Here is a 19,863-nt window from a genome sequence, read left to right as displayed (position 1 = left end):
ATTTCTTTATTCCTGTTCTCCTTTTTCAGTCTCCTGCAGTCGCTGGAAGTTCAAGACTGGGAAGAATTGGACAGAGGAAGTATCCAACATTGAAGTAGAATCCAATGGCTTTGTATTTGGAATTCTCATTCATGTTCTGAGTATGCAAAGAACTATTCAATCTTACAGCACATGATATCAGTACTAGGTGCAGTTGACACGACAGAAATTTAATGATGGGTGATTTTTTTTCGTAGGTCTCCCTACTTGCACCTCAACTACGCAAATCATTACCAAACATGAAATATATGTAACTTTTCCTTTTAAAAAACCTGGCTAGAAATAGCTTTGCTGTGGTAAAGAATAGACACAAGGGAGGAAATAGTTGCTGTCTGTTACAAAAACTATTTGTAAATTGCATAGGCAATTTATTCCTTAAGTTTATTTTAAACCTACTAGCGTGACCTTGGAAGACATAGTTTTGGGGATTCCTTCATTTCTGAAGGATGCTCCCTTCCCAGCAGGGGAAAAACATGTCCACGCTGTAACACACTGTGGCCTTAAGAGGACCATGCACAATCGTAACGCTTATCGCACAGGACTTGGTTTGTCTGTGTATGAAATTGGAATTGTTCACCTGGGAAATGCCTCATGCTGGGTTGTTTTTTGAAGGGAGGAGGGGGCCACAGCTCATCCAAATAAATTGACATACATTGAATGACAACTGTGACTGTAATCTAATACTAATTTGATTTGGATCTTACCTAGTATGTATGTAGTTTGTGGTTTAGACTACTTGTAAAGCAAATTGTATAGTCTGAAAGAAGCTCTGTGTATAATAGCCAATGCTGTACTATTTGATGAGTGAGTGTTCTTTTAAGTGCAATACGGTTACTTGCTTTCTCTCAAACTGCTGGCGCTGTACAATTAAGGTGGTAACAGCTTGAAAGTTTTTTCCTATTCAGTGCCAGAATCAGCATAATAGTCTATTCTTGAATTTCCATTACTAAAATAACCAAGGTCTTAAATAGCTGACAGCTGTATTTCAAACATACTAAGAGTAGACGGATTAGACCTCTACCAACGGACTTAAAAATCTTTAGGTTTAATATAGGAAATCTTGAAAACCATGATATGCAACATTCATGTTCATTGAAGAACCTGAACTATCTGCAAAGAGAGAAATAAACTTTAAATATTTATTAAATCATTAGGCCATATTTTATTTAGAACTTGCCACCAAACTATTTGATTTTACTTGAATTTCTGCCCATGAGTAGAAATAAGGTGAATGTGAAATTGCCAGTGTTGGTCCCCGATTTTTTTTTTTTTCTTTTCCTGAATAACACCACCTTTCTTGAGATCTCGATAGCCTTGCGTATGTCCTAAAAAGGTTTGTATGTAGCCGAAGTAAAATGCTGTTTCGGGGGATTAGAAACCTTTATATAATGGTCCATATTCAATTCCCGATGTGGTCGGCAGCAGTCAGTGTGGTTTACTTTTCTATAATTGAAACCTAGTCAGACACTTGGCTTTCCTCTAGTTCAGCCAGGCTGCTGATTATTTTCTCCTTTCAGTAGAGACTGCCAAACAACTTAATTCAAGAAGGCTTCCTTTGAGCTGGGAGCGGCTATCTTTCCTAAGTGTAAGATTTGACACTGTAAATTCTTAAATAAAATATTTTGCGCTCTGGAGCACTTTCACATTTTACTTCTTCCTGTGGTTATTGCTTTAGCAAGCTGGGTGAAGGAACCTCTCTTGTAAGGTGGGAAATAATCCTTTTAAAGAGAGAGAGCTGGAGAGTGCTGCCTCTGAGGGCTGGCTGTTCTGTGCTGGAACCAGCTTCGTTCTCGGGGGTGTGCGTAAGTGTTTTTATGAAAATGTTTGAAATTGAAGCTGTAGAGTTAATATAAGCAATTTATGTGGATAACTTTTTTTAAAAAAGTGTAAAATGCTTTGCTTTAAACTGCTTATTTAAATGCCGTTAAACTGCTTATTTAAATGCCGCCTTGGTCGGGAATGGTCGGTGACAGCCGCGGTGCTCCATGATCCATTTATTTATTTATTTATCTGTTTGTTTGTTTATTTATTTATTTCTCGCCCACCCTGGCCGGCGCGGGGGCTGCCGCTGCGCTCCTCCCGCCGCCAGGGGGCGCCGCCGTTGCGCGCGGGGCGGGCCCAGCCCAGCGTCGCCGCCGTTGCCAGGGCCGGGCCGGGCCGCGGGCGCGCAGCGGGGCTGGAGCGGCCTCCACCGCCCGCCGCGCCGGGGCAGCTGCCGGCCCTGCCTCGGTTGGGGGCCCGGGTGGAGCTGGCGGGGCCTGGGCCGCGGCGGCGGGGGAAGCATCGCCCGGGCAAGCGTAGCGGAGCCGGCCTGCGCCGGGGCGGCGGCGGGCCCGGAGGTGAGCGGGCTCTCGGCCGTGAGCGTGGCCGTGCCGCCTCAGCGGGGTGGTGGCACCGTGGCCGCCGCTGCCCACGCGTGTCGGTGACCGCAGCCGTGGTGGGGTTTCGTCCATCCTCTCCTCGCTGTCAGGGTTGCGGTCGTGGCGGCGGGCCGGTGAGAAGGCGAGAGGTGCGAGGAGCTGGCGGAGCCATCCCTCCCGTCCGGTCGGCCGAGAAAGCGGGCGCCTTCCCCTCAGGTACAGAACCGGCGATCTGCGGTGCTCGAGCGGGATTTTGCATTTCCAGCACAGAGCTAGGCGGTCTACAGTGCAGGCCGGTGCAGGCGTGCAGTACCTGCAGGATAACGGGGTGCCGCCCCCCCCCCCCCAGTAGCAGTTTGCCTTGAACCCCGGTTCTCTACCCCTGAAACTGCTCCTGGGTGTTCCTCCGTGCGAGCGGCGGTGGCCCAGGGCTGGCGCAAAGCAAGAAAAGGTGGCGGCGATCTCCCCGCTCTGAGGTCACGGTAGGAGCTGAGATCACTGGAAATTTCCTGGCCTCTGGAAATGCTGCGGGCAGCCTGGAGGCTGGTTGTACTGGTGACTCACTGTACAGCGAGGAGCACAAGCTGTGATTTATGTGCAGTTTTAATTTCCTTTCATGCTAACAGTATACACAACCTTTTCATAAAGAAGTCAGTGCACAGCCGTGATGCCTACAGCAGCAAGGAAGTCAGTTCACTGCTCTGCTCTTGAAAAAAAAAAACAAAACCAACAAATATTGGTTTTCTAACAAGGTCACGTTAAGGTTTGAATTGTTCCAGAGGGAGGTCCTGTGAGGAGCTCGTTTTCTGATTAGGGAGCAGATTTCACAGCTCAATAACTTTTTGTTCTTCTGCGTTTCTCTTGGGGAAATCCAGGTATCCCACCTCTTGAAATTTTGCAGACGATGTATCTGCCTATGCAAAGACCCGCCCTTCATTCTCAACTACAGACTGAGCTGTCTTCAACTTCCATGTCTTTCTGGCTTGGTTAAAGCCCTATAAACCTACAGGGTAAGCAAGGGAAGGAAACGATGCTGTGAGGAACTTTCCTATGGAGCAGCATCTGTAGCAGGTACCTGGGAGAGGATGAGTGCTCCAAATGGATTTCCACAGCACTCAGGGACGTGCGTTACTCGGAGCACGGAGCGTGGAGCGGTACAGGACCTGCACGCTAAAAAAGCTGGCAAAGCAGCAAAGAAGGAGACTGGTAGCAATGGGATGCTTACCTCTGAAGATCCTCCTGAAGGCACCTCTTTAAATGAGACCTTAAAGCTTCTACCAGATGAACTCAAAGCTAATATGAAAATTAAATCACTCACCCCAAGACCTCCTAGGAAACCCCGGCTGGAGCGTGCTGCGTCTCTGGATGAGAAAAGCTGGAGGAGGTGGAGACGGTTTAGAACGAGTCAGGAAAGTCTGACTGATCCCAATGAGACAAGTTCCTCAAATGGTTCTCTGCAGGAAGCGGCGCTCGGCCCTCCCCTGAGGGGTAGGGCAAGCCCCTGCCACCAGTCCTTCCAGCAGAATTCCTTGCACAGTTCACCAGACGCCTTGGAAGGCAGTCCCGTGGGGAAGAGCAGAGGAGGAACCTCCGACCTGGGGAAACGAGCCTCCGAGATCTCCAGTGCCTTTGGTGGGCTTCTGCGGGGGAAAGCGTTTGCAGGCGGCAAACCCCGGCTGTCCCAAATAATGCCAGCTCGACCTCTGCCACCCATGGAGCTCAATGTGGCCTCTCACACGCTGAGGACAGCTAATAGGATTGACTCAGATTGCATGGATTATCGACATTATTCTCAGCACAGGTTTGGGAGGGTAAGCAGCAGCTTGAGCGATACCAGGCTACATGGCAACGGGATGGTCTATGATAGTTGCTCCACAGACTCCATGAAATCTACATTCAGCCTGCTCACTCCCATTCGCTCCAAGGATGTTCGAGACAGGTATGTCCCCCGGCTTCTCGTGGCAAAGTTTGGGGTGTGTTAGCAGGGAGAATCCTGCTGGGCAGTGGCAGGGAACTTCTGACCGATGGGGAAAGCACAAAAGTTGTTCTGTGTTGTTTAAGCTGCTGTGGAGGCTGGAAACAGTTTGCAGATGAAGAAAATTACTACAAATACTCTATATTTGCTCCTTTCAGCTTTTTTTTTTCCATAAATATAACTTTGATTTGCTGTCAGCTTGCTTGTAATGTTTAAATAATCTGTCTTGAAAATTAAGAAATGATAGCTATGCATGCTAACGGTTGGGAAAAATGATTTTTTATTTAAACTACATTGAGCTTGAACTGAAATGTTAAATGGCAAGACAAAAACCCTGAAATGTTTTGCTTGAAACTATCATGCAGTACGCATAGCACTATTGCAGTCCTGTAAGGTGCTGAGGGTCCTCTGCAGATGTTGAGCTTGTTTGGTTTCTGGCAGGATCAAATCACGTACTGTGAACTGCCTCAGTGTCCCACAGGAGCTCCTCTGCCCCAGCTTTTCCAGGAATCTCTTGAGGAAGAGTGTGACTCCACTCAGATCTCAGCCCTTTCTCCTAGCGTGGCCCTGACCTCTTGCTCTGGTTGCTTGTTTGTCTTCATTCTTAATTAAGTTTAGATTATTGATTAGAGGGAACTGAGGTGGGTACATTAATCTGCGTGCTAGTGCATCGAATCCTCTTCTGGAGCTGGCTGCAGACCCTCTATTTTGTGAAGACCTGCCAGCACACAGCACAAACACTGCAATGAGCAATACTGATAATACGGCAGAGCAGGAAACACGGGAAAAGGTAAAGGATTCCAAGGACTCAGCTGAAGGTTGTGTGTTATAGACACACAACGGTCTGCAAGGCCTTGAGGGATAAATCTGATAACTGATCCAAAAAGTGAGAGTCAGTGGTACAGGGGAAAATAATTGTGAGATCAAGTGTACTAACTGGTGAAGAAGCCCCAAAGATAGATTGCTGCCTGTTTGCCGTGAGGGCTTTTCTTTCCCTTTCCTCTGCAAAACCGTTGGGAGTCGGGTGGGCAGCTGGGTAGACCAGTGGGTTTGCGCAGCATTCCCTGACATCATGCTGTCATTGCTATTTGCAGAGCTTAAGCAAGATTAAAAATGCCTGTTCAACTTGCAGTCCTTTTGCCAATACCCCTTGCTTTTGAAAGCTGCATGTTCTTGAGAGGCAGGCACTGTGGGGCAGACCTACCCTTTCTGAATGTGATGTTCTTTTAGACCTCAGACTCAATAAATCATTTACTCAGAAGCGAATTTGATGAGCTGAGTTGAAGGAAGATTGTGAGTCTGAATCCTTGATTAGGAGCAAGTTGGTGCCACAACACTGGGAGTGGTGGAGCTATTTGCATGTTTTAGGTAAAATGAGCTGCTTCAAGACACTCATATATCAAACCAATCTCTATTTTGCGGTAAGTACGAGGGAGACTGAAGATTTTGGATGGTTTCAATCTTATTACAGAACCTGTGCAGCATCAGTCTCGCCATCATACCTGTGTCCTGGCTTTGAAAAGGCTGGTTTATGCCGGTAGTTTTGTTTTCTTGCATGTGATCCATGTAACCCTCTGTAAGGGTTGGAACTTTATAAGGAGCTTTAGGCAAGCAGAACAATATATACATACTAAATGCCATTTTCTTGAGCTAAAGGTGTGTTCCTGATTCACTCAGGATCCAAGTGTTACAAATCATTATTCCAACTGTCTTGCTCTTTCCTTAGATGCTCTTTTATGGGTCTTTTGTTCACAGAAGCTATTTGGAAGGCAGTCTTTTGGCAAACGGTGCCTTACTGGGAGCAGAAGAACTTAGCAGATATTTCCCTGATCGGACCATTGGAATTTTTGTGGCCACCTGGAACATGCAGGGTCAGAAGGTATGTGCACGTAAGTCTCCCCAAGCCTTTTGGCAGTGGTAAAGTCAGCCCACCTTTACTGCAAGGACTGGTGCATTGTTTTTTTTTCTGTTCATAACTATGTTCCTCGTCAACCTGAGTTCATCTTTATCGAATTACAGGGCCATCTCTTGCATGTTCAGCTTAGTGAGAGAGTCATGGGAACGGAGCTCCTCAGGTACTAGGTGTGAAAACAGTGGGCTTGCTGGTGCTGCTCTGGCTTTTTGTGGCAGCTCTGTTGCAGTTAAGGACATATGAAGATGACTGACAATTTAGTGCTTAGGAGAACATCTCTGATAAAGAACAGAGCCTCCTGCCTTCGTCTTTACGTAGCCTAGGAATTCAAGATTGATTCTTCCAGGTGACTGAGAAGCCATGCTTGGAAGAGCACAAGCAGCCCCTGGGGTGTTCAGTGAACAGCCCATGAGCTTGCTAAAAAGTAAGCATCACAGGAAATTGGAAACATCATGTAACTGGCCCACGCGGCTGCACGGTGGAATCTTGGTTATGGCTGGAGTGACAGCAGTTGGAGTCGGCCTTTGGGAAGAATTTTTAGTATTATCGCTTAACCTGTTTTTTGAAACCTGAATTGTTTGCATATGCTGTGGAACTTGTAGATTAGCCTGGACTTTTCCTGTACTTTTCTAGTAAATCTTTGCATAACTGATACTGCTATTTTATATATATATATTTTTTTTTTTTTAATAATAGGAACTTCCAGCGAATCTGGATGACTTCTTATTACCAACAGATCCTGACTATGCCCAGGACATGTATGTCATTGGGGTTCAAGAAGGCTGTCCAGACAGGTAGCAAAAACAATGTAATGAGCCATCCTCTTTTATTGCTAACTAATTACTTTGGTTTTAATTAGTCTGGAAATAGTCTCCATCATATTCTTAAAATTTTCAATAAACAACCTATGCAGTAAGAGTCTGAGTCAATTGCATGAGCAGTAGGGGAAATGTGCTTTAGAGGAAAATGTCACAAAAATTTGTAAATACAGAACTAATAGCAAAACTCCTGTCTGATTTCTGTGGGCATCTCACCATAGATGTGAGCCGGCCGTGAGCTAGCTCACGGGCTGGCCGTTAGCGTTAGCAGCCATGTGCTCATTAGTAGTACATCGCTGCGGATGCCTAGTCTGTCTGAGATTGATCAACCCTAGAAGAGCAGGGTGAAGCCTTGTGTCAGACTCTGCATTTTTAGGGTGTCTTCCCAGTGGGACTCTCCTGTCCTCAGCTTCACAAGCTGCTCGGTGCAGTGACAGTAATACTCACACCAGCATGCAGAGCGGGCTGCGTGGCACGCATGGAGCTGCACGTCAGGCTGCCCAGCCTTCCCTGCAGCATCGCTGTGCCCGTGGAGGTTTTGCTTACGCTCACTTGCTGTTCTTTATCAGAGGGATTGCTCTGTTTTCACAATGCTGATTTCCTTTCCTGGTTATTGTCTCTTGTACTGTCCTTGTGATCCAGCTGTTATTCTTTCCTGCAGAAGAGAGTGGGAGATCCGCCTGCAAGAGACGCTGGGCCCCCACTATGTCATGCTCTTCTCTGCTGCACATGGGGTGCTGTACATGTCAGTCTTCATTCGGAGGGACCTGATCTGGTTCTGCTCAGGTGTGTGGTCCTGTACGAGCTGGAGAGTGGGGAGGTGAAAGGACTGCTGCCATCAGGTGTCGTCCTTTTCTCCAGAGCTGTCCCTCACCTAACTTTCCTGCTCACCGTCTCTAGAGGCTTTTCAGTGAAAGCAGCTTCTTTTTCTCTTTTCAGAAGTGGAGTATGCCACAGTGACAACTCGAATCGTATCTCAGATCAAAACCAAGGGTGCTCTGGGAATCTGCTTCACATTTTTTGGGACCTCCTTTCTCTTCATCACCTCCCACTTCACATGTGAGACATGTACTATCTTGTTAGAAGTGTCCTGATTGAGAGAGGAGGGGGGTTGTTTGACAAAGGCAAGAAGGCTGCAGGGGGGTAGAGGAGCAGGACAGATGGAAGTTCAAAGCTCAGGATTGCTGAGCTGAGAACAGTAAGAGAGGGGCTTTTTTTTTTTTTTTTGTAGCAAACTTACAAAAGAACTGTATTTAGAAAACCAGAAATGATCTCTGCACATTTATATCCCTTCTCCCACACTTTCTGTCATTATTTTTCAGTCTGTATGCTCCCTGGGGGAGTGTTGCATTTTACATGTGGAAAATGTGTGATGTCCTTTGGAAGTTGCTGTTATAACCAAAAATGGTAACTGAGTGACGCGATGCATGGTTGGCAGTAATGGCATTTCTGTCTTTCAGCTGGGGACAGTAAGGTGAATGAAAGGAAACTGGACTACAATAAAACCATTCAAGCCCTTACACTTCCCAAGAACGTTCCAGACACAAACCCGTATCGATCCAGTTCTAGTAAGTGTGAAACCATGCTTGTGTGGGAGCCCAGATGAACAGAGTTTGTGCATTGGCTTTCAGTGTACAATAAGGAAGAGAGAATGAGAGTGCTAATTTGAGACAGTATAAAAAGAGACCACAGGTCTTTTTATCTGAGGATAGTTATTATTCACATGATTTTTTTTTTTTGGGGGGGAGGAATTTGAGAGAAAAAGTTGTCAAGAAGGGAGAGAGAGAAAATTCAAAGGAATTTTAATGTGATGTATTTTTTCTCAGAATGGCAATAAGATAATTTTGGTGTCATTTTTATCAATAATATGGATGTGTTTCACTTTCAAAGTGTTTTCTAGAACTAGTAGAAAGTCCTTTCTTTCAAAACTTAGAGAAAGAACATGATTTCAAGTTGCACATACACGGGTCAGAGTATTGTTTGATAAATTCCATTGTTGTTTCTTAATACTGTGGTTAACATGATGACTAGATATCTGAGCCCTTTTTCTAGAAAGGTTAATTTACCCTTTATCTGCAGGGTAGCATTAGGTGTCTGTGGTCTCTTTTCAGCTTTTTCTATGATTTTTTAAAATTTCTGTTCTATTTTCTACTGGTTTTTTTATTACCACATGATGTGATGGTGACAGGCACGCTCAAGTATTCTATCTCTTGGCAGTAAAAAGAAAGAATTTATGCCTGTTCCTTGAACAATAAGGAACAGTAAACTATGCACCATACAGTTCCCATTTCGAAAGAATTTAGTTTAATTTTAATGAGCACGTAGCTAAATTGTATGCTTTTTTCCCTCCAAAAAGTCAAAAGGAGATTCAGGAAAGAAATTTGGGTTTTTGGTTTTTTTTTTCAGAACTTTTCAGGATGTTTACCTTTATACTGACACTCCTGTCTTAAATTTGCAGGTGATGTCACAGCTCGGTTTGATGAAGTGTTCTGGTTTGGTGACTTCAACTTCCGACTGAACAAGGATCGTGAGACCGTGGATTCCATCTTGAAGCAGAACCCGGAAACAGACGTGTCCAAGCTACTGGCATATGACCAGCTTATTAGTGAAATGAGCAGGGGTGAGGGACAGCTATTTTTCTCCCTGGTGCCCAGGAATAAAGATATCTATGCACAGAAATAATTACAGCCAAATCCCTATGTCCTGGAGACCTCTCCTGCTTTCTCTTGTTAAGTTCCCTAAAAAGGGAAGTCAGCAGTTGTCAAATCCAGTGGCAGTCTGTACAAGGGACTTCTTGCTCTGACTAAATAGCCACTGGCTATTTTTTATCCTCACTATGTAAGAACTTGAGCTTGCTCCCTTTCCAGAGCCCAAGCCCAGGTTTTTCTAGTCGTGTATGTACATGGCTGCAGTTTCTAGCCAGCGTTAGTTCAGAAGTGTTGAATAAATGCAGAAAGTGTGCCAGATTCTTAGGAAGGAGGAATTTGTTGTTCATGCTGTTCTCCCCTTCCCTTACAGGGTCTATTTTCAAAGGATTCCAAGAGGCTGACATTCATTTCCGTCCTTCCTACAAGTTTGACATAGGAAAGGACAGCTACGACACCACTTCCAAACAAAGGACTCCTTCCTACACGGTAAGGGATAATTTCAGAGCAGCGTGCTCGGAAGGGCTGCTCAGCCTCATATCTGCCTCCAAAGGGGAGCCTGCCAGAAAATCTGCCTTCCACAGTTGCTCTGCATGAGATGTAGTAGTGCTGAGATCTGTTGCTTAAGAGCAACAGGGCATGTGGAACTGGTTTGGAGGAAAGGATTGCTGGATGTGTGAGCACAGGGAGAGTTTGGTACAAGCTGCTAATCCTATTTTCTCTGCCTTATATCCTGTTCAGTGCATTCTCCCCTGTGCTCAGCTGGGCGCAGAACCACTACTGGGATCGACGCATTCTTCATGAATGTATCGCTGTCCAAGACACACACTTTCACTAAGTGGAGTGTGAAAAATGAATGGATTTGTCTCTTGTGAACCAGTGCTTCTTTCCATGGTGGATGCGCAAAGGGAGTTACCATTAGTCTCCCCTCTCTCTCTGCCTCCCAGGATCGAGTTGTATACCGCAGTCGGTACAGAGACGACATCCACGCTGTCAAGTACTCGTCTTGTCCTGTGATCAGAACTTCCGACCATCGGCCTGTATTTGCTTTGTTTCGTGTGAAAGTGAGGCCCGGCAGAGACAAGTTAGTACCTCCTTATGCCACTCTCTGTGATTGCACGTGGCTCCAGTCATCCTGAGGATGTGCTGCTGTTCAGAGTTTGTCCTCTCAGGAGAGTCCCTGAAATAGAGTTAATCCCATGTAGCTCTCTGCAGCCTGTTTGGTTTTTACCCAATATATGCTCAGTGGTCAGAGCAGTAAGAGCGCTTAAACCTTGCACTGACATCCCAAATCCCTGCTGCCAGGTCCCTTAATCCTCCTGAGGCAGATAAACGGAGTCCATTGCACTTGACTATAAATCTGTGTTTCGTCTGAGATGCAGTGCTCTGTTTTTCCTATCAGCATGGGCAGCTTTCCTCTTCCGTTTCTCTTCCCCTCTTTGGGATCAATGCTGCTTTCTCTCCCCAGCAGTGGCTGCATTTCAACGTAGCTGTATGTCAGTGGAGCATTTTGAGGCCTTCCAAGTTTCTTAATGTCCCACTGTGGGCTGCCATGCTAGTAGAACTCCTTAGAAAATTTGGTTGTTACTGGAATTTACTTAGTCTCTTTTCTGTGAGTAGCATGCTCAGGGATTTAAAAACCCAGATACCTAGAAAATGGTGATTTCTCAAAGCACTTGAACAGCACTGCGATTAGGATTGGGATATTTCTGTTTGTGTATTGGTATTAAATACCCATTAAATAGAAATATTGCAGAGTCTGTGAAGCTGGGCTGCTAGGATTTCCCTCTGACCTCTCCAGAACAGTCCAAAGTAAGAACAGTTGTGCATGAGCCATTCCAGTGAATACAGCAAGCTAACAGTAAGCTAGTTCAGCTTTTCAAACGAGTGGTTTGTGGTTTAGGGTCATAAAGACCATCCTCCATGTATATCCCATATGAACACAGGCGTGCTCATGTTTAAATTGAAAGTACATTTGCCTTTGACAACCAGTATTTTCTTCATCTAAATGTATTGTGAAACACCTTAACTTGCTGTGGAAGAACAACTTTATTTTACCCATTTTCTCCCACAGCGGTAGCTCGAATGACTTAAGAAAGTAAAAAATAGGTTTCTGGACTTTGTTGTGTGAACTAGTTGGGAAATGTTGGTCAAACAAGAAGAACGTATTTGTGCCCTGATCTGATTGCTTGTGTTTATGTTGTAGCATTCCACTTGCTGCAGGGCAGTTTGACAGAGAACTCTATTTAATCGGAATAAAGAGGCGGATTACGAAGGAACTTCAGAAACGGCAAGAGCAAAAGGACCAAAAATCCAGCAGCGTATGTAGCATTTCCTGAGCTGAGAACTCTGCAATGCTTGTGTTAGAGGTGCCCAGAAAGAGGATTTCAGGCAGGCCACAGCAAACTCTACAGGGAATTGTCTGCTTAAGCACCTCTGGCAGTTGCTGTGGCTTGTGAAGGATGTCTTAAACCTCCTCCTGGATTCATTTGCATGAGCTAATCCATGTAGCTCAAGTGCTTTTGCTGCAGAACATGGAGTCAGTTATTTAGGACATTCATCCCAACAGATGTAATTGATTTATTTTTAACTGTATTCTCTTTGGAAGCAATTGGGTGCAGTCTCTTGGTTCTAGGATGACTCCACGCAGGGGGCACAGCTTCTGGAATTGGCATGACCGGGGCCAGGGGACCTAAGAAAAGCCTGCAGAAAGGTGAAAATTTTCATTTGTCTGTCTGATTTGATCTGGTTTGCTTACATACATTGTGAGGTTGGGTTTTTTTCTCCTTATCTGTATCCAAGTGTACTGTATTCTGTAAAATGCGTAGCAGGGACCAGTTAGGGTACTTGGGCAGTTGTGTGGAAGGATGGTGCTCCTGTGTTGGGCTTTTTTGGTCCTCTACAGCAAGATCTGTGTGAATGTACTACTTACTGTACATTTGAAGTGTAGAAACATTGCCTTTCAATAATTATTCTATAGGCCTTCTTTTACTAAGGGGGTAAATATCAGTCTCTCACACCAGTATTTGGCTGTTGAGACTGCTTGAAACAATCCCTTCCTTAAATTACTTGCCCTCTTCAGGGGTGATAAAACACTACCTGCCTTCAGCAGGACACCGGGGTTGAAAATGATGGTCTAACTACAGCGACTGTGTAACGCTTCACCAAAGTGATTATGGTGTCACGTCAGTATACATGGGAGAAATTGCACCAAGTCGGATCAGCACCGTTCCATTACCTCTGATTACAGTTAATTCCTTTTGGGTTTATTTTTCCAATTCAGTGAACTGTGAATAACTTGCTGTTTTTGAAGTAGTGTTGTCTTACGGTTAAACATACTACATGGACCAGTATGGCACTGGTAAAATGTTAAGTACAGCTAATACTTAAAAATTCTTCATGGGCACAGATCGGCTGGATCATTAATCACCGTAGTACAAAAAACACCGTGCAAACAACTTGGAGAAAGTGCTGCTAACTATGCAACCTGTCCAAGACAGAGCTTCTGTTCTGCGGTACAAACATTTATGGCACTGACCTGTCTGTAGCCATCAGGTATTTGAATTTCCTTTCTTTTTAAAGGAATAAAAATAAATTAATGCAATACCTTAAATGAGAACCAGCTCTTATTGCAGAGTTGTCAGAACTAGAGCCCTTTCTGTGATGCATGCTAACCACTGGGGTGACCCGAGCCATCTGTCTTCACCTCAAAGAGAGGACCAATTTCTTTGGGAGCATTTGCATTGAACAAACAAAAGCACATTTCACCTGCCAACTCAAGAAACCCAGCCATAAGCTGATGAATTTCTGAACTCTTACTACTTGCTCCAGTTGTTTAGAGGTCTCTTTATTTTCTTACAAACACACACAACAACTGAATAGGATTTCCATACCGTGGGTTCCACAAGAAGCAACGCAACATGTTTTCTTCTAGTTGCGTGAGGAGAAATGTGGGGATAAAGCAGGCAATAGCTGCCTCTCCGTGTTCTGCTCCCAGTTTGCTTGCTCCTCACAACACTCATCCAGCCAGTGAAGTGCTGCGATGCAGCACATTTCAAAGCCTGTATTTTAGGGGATTATGTAAACTGAAGGTCCTGTTGCTCTCTTTTGGGTCTCCATTTCTGCTCTATGTCAAATGCATAGCACTTAGCTTCACGTCTCTTTCTGTAACACAGTGTCAATCACTTTCAAGATCATAAGCTTTCTAAATGTCATTCTGTTGACATCGTGACTCCTGCTGGGTGACATCTCTGCTCTGAGTGACAATTATGTCTTATTTTTGCAAGGTCTTAAGTTCATCTGAGTGACAATTTGAAGAAAGTAGGTATGAGTTTTAAGGTGTAGCAGCAACTCCTTTAATAACTTTGTTTGTATACCCACTCTAGAGTAAAAGACCTTTTTTTCTTCAGCATAGTTCACTTGCAAGTGAAAAACTTGAAGAATAGGATCACTTTCATTCTAGGGCAAGTGTCCACGTAGCATTATGCATAGCATCTCTGTAAATGAACTCCCCAGAAATTTAATTTTGCTGGAGCTGAGAGGAATAACTGTCAAGTTGTTTCCAGGCGTGATTTCTAGTACTACAGATGATAAGTTACACTGATGAAATGGACCCTTGATGCTTTTAACAAAACCTGGGCTGCAGGAAACTTCTTGCCTAACTTCACATGGATAATAACAACCTCTAGTATTTTCCTAATTCATTTTGATCAAGTCTTTGTCCACCTTTGTAACGGTTATAAATATTCTTTGCATTCAGGGATGCAGGCTAAGCTCTCTAACAGGCCGCCGCCCTCCACAAGAAGGGCACACCCTGGGGCCTCCAGTGTGACAGCCCCACCTCTACAGCTGGTACCATCAAGTGGTAACACCCAGCAGTGACTTTTTCCCAGATACATGCTTTCAGTTGTAGTGATTAATATTTTGGCTTGCTGTGATCTCCCCAGTGCCAAGAGAAGGCTGTATACACCCATCTTCTCTTGTAACCTACTCAGAGGGCCAGAGTACTCATCCAGAGCTAGGATGGACCTTGAAGCCCAACATAACGAGCTCTTCACAGTCCAATCTTCTGAAGCAGCTTTGTTCAGCTGTAGCATAGCTCCATGTTTGCACAGAATGCCTGGAAAGACTGGGGGCAAGGGCTTGCAGTAATATTATAATCTCAAAAACATTAAAAAAGAAGCAAGTCTGTCAGGCGTGCAGGATGCTTTATCGAAAGAGCCGGTACATCCGAGGGAGTCGCCCATCCTTACTGGAAAGCGCTGCCTGGATGTGTTCGTAAGTGGGCAAATCTGTTAAGTCACCCAGTGCAGCCACAGCTGGTTTTTTATGAAGCATCTTAGTGACCACTCTCTTGATATCAGTAGATTTCACCTGACCTGCAGAAAAAAAAGCCAGAGCTGTGACAACTACATTCTCAATAGCACAAAGCAGCTGAAATATGAGGCTGAATCAGACCCTTTGCTCAGAAAACCAATCACTAACTCTACGCCTCCTATTGTGCTAGCTTGCAAGCAATTCAGATCAGTTTGAAATATCTATCTGGAGTATTTATGCCCTCAGGCTTTCTAAGGCAATTAACCTGTGCTACAAGAACACATTGTAAGTTGCCGCACCCCAACCATACCTACAATTCAGTCAAGGCAAGGCAAAGATTGTCTACTCACCGATCAGCGCACAGAGCTCATGAGGTAGCTTCCTTGTGTTCGTTGCCAACACTTGCCTTCCCACATCTTCAAAGATAACTGGCCGAGACTCAAGGTTCATCATCAGCATGGACTTCAGCTGCGTCTTCGCTCGCTCAAGTTCCACCTGTAAATGAGCAGCAAATACAAGTAGGTGTTCAAAAAAGTCTGGCCACTGCTCTCCAATACAAGATACTACGTAAGAGTTCTGCAAACACCCTCCTCTTTGTGAACGTGTTGCTAAAGTCACTATATTCTTTTACAGAAACACGTAACATACTTATCTACAAAAATTCACGCTAGCAAGGCCAGTGCAATGCGTTATTCCAGCTCAAAGACCATAGTCTGCAAGTTAGACTGCTGACCTCTCCTACAGCTCCTGCCATGAGAATGAATTCTCTCGTGATGATTTCCACCATCTCTCGAACCTAAGGAGAAGATAATTGAAAGGAGATTAGAACCATGCTTATTCTGTTAACATTGCTGGCTGGTAGTAAGTGATGAGATTACTTTTTAAGGGCACCTGTCTTTGAAGACAGGACTGTATACCTGTTTTGGATCTGCACTGGCATGTATACACAGGAGACCTGTATCCTCGTAACTGTGGTGGTAAGAGGTTGCGTTATACATCCAGTGGTGCCTGTCAGTATACAAACAGTATTTAAAGATTTAAAAACCAGAACTGAAATGTAAAAATTAAACATGGAGAGCAAGTCCCCTCTGTGCATTTTCAGGATTCTCAGCAGTGCCAATGAGAATTGTCAATTCCTGCCTCTGACATAATTTCTGCATGTGCCATCTACTTCCTTCTCTTGGGTTGCATCCTTGAGAATAAACCCAGAGCAATACAGAGCAGTAGTACTGCCACTTCTGTTAATATCCCCGGACTGAAGGACGACTTGGGCTAGTGGAGGAAGACAGGACTCCTGGTTACTTCTGCCCTTTACTTCCACCCTCTCAAAATGCCCACTGACAAATCAGCCCCGCATGTTTCAAGCGGAATAAGATGATGTAAAACCCAGGGGTGTTGGCTTTCAAAGACGAAGCCTTCTATATGTGAACCTGCTAGAGAAGACTCGTTCTGCTATCCCTTAAACAGGAAGCAAACAAACCTGTTGAGGACGTTGAGATACAGTCGGGTGAACATGCCCTTGCCGGGCCCTCCAGCTGAAAAAGAGCCGCCACCTCCCATCATCATGTTTAATACCGCAAAGGGAATGAAGTCTTCCTCCTGAATTGCAACAAGAAATTCAGTCAGCTAATAGCAGAGCTCTCAAGGGTCCGGGATGAGTAAAGAGGGAAGAAAGAAACATGGCACAAGAAGAGTGTCAAAGTCAGTGCCTTCATCAAACTGTCAGTGAAAAAGTTGCTTGTCTGTAGGTGCGGGGTCAGCAGCAAGAGTGCCAATGTTTATATGATGACATACAGTAACCTGGAATTCTTCGAGTACAGGGCACCCAAACCAAACGATTTTAGGTTGATACTTACTAAAAATGAGCAGCTTTCTAACCCAATCATGATGTGGGTGAGCTCTGGGATGGGAGTAGGGCCCAGACTGACGTCTGACATATCTTTTTCAACCTGTGGGAAGGGCAGGCAAATTATTAGGACCGATTTTCACCTCTGTTGTATCCAGCTTCATCCGTTCCCAGTAATTAATCTGACACCCAGATAATGGGTGTCATGGCCAGTTTTGGCTGATATTCATGAACAGTGTGTAATTTTTGAAAAATCAATCAGCTCGAGTCTAAATCTGCACCTCCAACAGATAGGAAGAGGCGCGATGCCACCTCCAACTTCCTTTTACCTTGACAATGCCTCCTGTGTACTGAGCCACAGATCTGTCCACGTCCTTGGTCTGCCCACTGCCCCACACCGGCTCCACTCCAAGCAGATATTTCTTCGCACACTCCACTAGCTGTTCGTGCTCGATTCCCACCCCGGCAAGCACCATCCTGTCTGGCGTGTAGTAGTTGCGCAGGTATGAATGCAGGACTTCTCGATCTATTTTGTCAGTGTTTTCCACTGGGCAGAACCTGTTCAGTCCAACTGTATTGTCTCTATAGGCTGCCTAAAAGGAAACAGATACATAAAGTAACAAATGTTACTTCAGCCTCCTCAATCTAAACCTTCTCTTTCTGTTTTAAGAGAGGAAAGGCTGAGCATTATTTCACTTGTGGCAGCGTAACTCATCATGTTGTCACCCATGTCAACAAAGATCAGTTATAGATCATTTTAGTTTAGGTTAAAATCTTTCACATGTGTATAATATAGGATGTCAAAGTAGAAAGACAGCAAAATTCTCCCTCTCACCACTGAAATCTAATTTAAGAACAGAAAAATATATTTTCAGAATAGTCTAAAATAAACCCTGAAATTGAGGAAAAACTGAGGAAGAGAATGCAGCATGTCTCATAGCGGGGACTGCAGGCAAGGTAAGACTTTTCAGTGTTTTACCGCATGGATCATTTCTGTGAGGAGAGGCTCTGGATCAGGTCTCATGTTCAAGTCTTCAAGCTCAAATCGTATAGCCGTTCGAGTCATCTCAATTTCTTCATCTGTAATAAGAAAAGAACACAAGAGATAACAAGCACCACGCAAAATACCCAACTGCTACACGGTAACTTCCTGATGAGCGTGATCTAATGAAGAATTCTGAAATCTAATAACAAGTCCTGCTTGGGAGTCTTTTTTGAGAGAGAGACTTATGTTCCCAGACCTGATAACCTGGGCTGCAGCGCTACATCAGCCAGCAAGTTGACCACTGTGTCCAGACCTTTGGCGTCAGCAGAAACAGCGTACATGATGGTGTCCCTGCAACACAAGCAGACAGGTTCTGCGCTGAGAAGTCACGTCTACAACCATTCAGTAAACGTACACCAGGCAATCACATGTAAAGCTGCTTGACCATTATCGTTAAATGCTTTTGAAAGGAACTAGAACTGACTTTTACAATCCTTTCAGGTTCCCTTTTGTAGCCACAAATGGATTTCTGCTGTTCAGAAACAAAAAGTGGCTTTTACTGTCACACACCAAAAAAAGCAACTCAGACTACTGTCCGTGTTACAACCGCTCAGGTAACCAAGCAGAGAGAAGGAGCGTCGTACCTCGATGCCTGGCAGTCACAGATGCCGCCGTGCTTTTCTAAGGTGAGGAGAATTTCATCTTTGCTGCCAAACTGAGCTGTAGACTAAGAAAGAAGATAGAAACATAGAAGGGTTTGGGTGGGAAGGGACCTAAAGATCATCCAGTTCCAACCCCTCTGCCCTGGGCAGGGACACCTTCCACCAGACCAGGTCACTCACAGCCCCGTCCAACCTGGCCTTGGACACTGCCAGGGACTGGGAAAGGTACCGGTGTTATTAATTAGTAAAGCCATAACTGTTTATAATCCTTCAGCGTAGCTCAGAACAAACATCTTGTTCTACATTCTTTAAGTCAAATAGCTTGCTAAAGACTCACTAACTGAGGGGGTGAAAGCACAACAGACTTTCAAGATATAACTGCGGTAACAATAACTAACTAGGAACACCACCCCGTCTCTTCAGACAGATCAAACCCCCAGTGCTGCTGCAAGGAGCAGACCCTGTCCTGGCCGCTCTCTCGCGCTCCCCCGTCGCTCCCTGCTGTGCAGATGTACGGTGTTTTGCGCAGACGCCAGGACCCCGCTACAACAAGTCCGGTACTCACGGAGAAGGCCAGCTTTTCCAAGAAGTGCGAGATGCCGCTGAGGTATTTCGCTTCGTGTCTTGATCCCGAATTTATAAGAACTAGCGTTAAGAAGAGAAAAAGTCAGTGCGGCTTTTATCCCCTGCTCCCTACGCCAAGCGCCTGGCTCCCGGGGGAGGTGAAGTGTCACCGCCGCGTCCCCGGCCAGGCCAGCGGCACGGCCCGGTGCCCCCCTCCCTTGCCGGGCGCGGGTACTCACGGCCCACGGTGCAGAACTGCCCGAACTTCTTCTGCGAGGCGACGCGCAGCCCGTTCTCCAGCACCGTCACCCGCGTCTCGAACCGCTCCCGCCCCTCGGCCGCCGCGAAGACCGCTTTGGGCACACCGGGCAGCGGGCAGGTCAGCGACACGCTGGGGTAGGCGCCGCCGCCGCTGTAGCTCCGGCCGGCCGCCAGTCCGCACCTGCGGGACACAGGGAGCCGCCGTCAGGGACATCGGGCGCCTCGGCAGCGCCTCCCCCGCGGCCGGTACCGGGCGCCGCACCCACGCCCCCCATTCCCCGCTCACCGCCGGGCCGGGCCCCAGGCGCCCCGCCGCAACCACGCCACGGCGGCCGCCATCTTGCCGTCACCCGGGAGCGTCGCTGCCTCCCGGCGTGGGGTCAGACAGCACTGCGCAGCCGCGCTGACCGCGGGGAAGGGGCGGGGCCGAGGCTCCCCGGAGAGGCGGGACTCGGGCGAGGCAGCGATTGGGTGAGGGTG

General features: G+C 45.9%; 3 protein-coding genes across 8 annotated transcripts in view; 2 read left to right on the top strand and 1 right to left on the bottom strand.

Annotated features, from left to right (window-relative positions):
* SEC16A (SEC16 homolog A, endoplasmic reticulum export factor) overlaps window positions 1–1,682 on the top strand; it is a 31,563-nt gene extending 29,881 nt beyond the window's left edge. For all 5 annotated transcript variants that reach the window (XM_086763731.1, XM_086763729.1, XM_086763730.1 and 2 more), the window contains one exon: window positions 30–1,682. In XM_086763731.1, the coding sequence (XP_086619857.1) occupies window positions 30–98 (69 nt within the window). In that variant the 3' untranslated portion in view covers window positions 99–1,682. The remainder of the gene's footprint in view (window positions 1–29) is intronic.
* Window positions 1,522–13,353, top strand: INPP5E (inositol polyphosphate-5-phosphatase E). 2 transcript variants are annotated; one of them, XM_086763732.1, is made up of 13 exons: window positions 1,522–1,624; window positions 1,715–1,841; window positions 2,510–2,615; window positions 3,275–4,338; window positions 6,130–6,253; window positions 6,983–7,080; window positions 7,766–7,890; window positions 8,044–8,163; window positions 8,565–8,672; window positions 9,563–9,724; window positions 10,123–10,238; window positions 10,697–10,833; window positions 11,956–13,353. In XM_086763732.1, exons 4-13 carry the CDS (start codon window positions 3,485–3,487, stop codon window positions 12,086–12,088), a joined length of 1,977 nt encoding a protein of 658 aa, XP_086619858.1. In that variant the 5' UTR covers window positions 1,522–1,624; window positions 1,715–1,841; window positions 2,510–2,615; window positions 3,275–3,484; the 3' UTR covers window positions 12,089–13,353. The 2 variants fall into 2 exon arrangements, with proteins under 2 accessions (XP_086619858.1, XP_086619859.1); XM_086763733.1 differs by lacking the exons at window positions 1,522–1,624; window positions 1,715–1,841 and adding an exon at window positions 2,336–2,378.
* Window positions 13,354–13,575: 222 nt separating this feature from the next.
* PMPCA (peptidase, mitochondrial processing subunit alpha) lies at window positions 13,576–19,739 on the bottom strand. The gene is made up of 13 exons (XM_086763734.1): window positions 19,670–19,739; window positions 19,362–19,564; window positions 19,124–19,203; window positions 18,541–18,623; window positions 18,153–18,247; window positions 17,891–17,991; window positions 17,241–17,504; window positions 16,922–17,014; window positions 16,546–16,664; window positions 15,983–16,073; window positions 15,799–15,861; window positions 15,416–15,560; window positions 13,576–15,127 (listed from the first exon to the last, which is right to left on the bottom strand). The coding sequence occupies exons 1-13, from the start codon at window positions 19,720–19,722 to the stop codon at window positions 14,958–14,960; spliced, it is 1,560 nt and encodes a 519-aa protein (XP_086619860.1). The 5' UTR covers window positions 19,723–19,739; the 3' UTR covers window positions 13,576–14,957.
* Between the last annotated feature and the right edge of the window lie 124 nt (window positions 19,740–19,863).

The sequence above is a fragment of the Chlamydotis macqueenii genome, chromosome 20, assembly GCF_036417535.1.
Source record: "Chlamydotis macqueenii isolate bChlMac1 chromosome 20, bChlMac1.mat, whole genome shotgun sequence".
NCBI classification, from domain to species: Eukaryota; Metazoa; Chordata; class Aves; order Otidiformes; family Otididae; genus Chlamydotis; species Chlamydotis macqueenii.
This window is presented reverse-complemented; position numbering and strand designations above follow the sequence as displayed.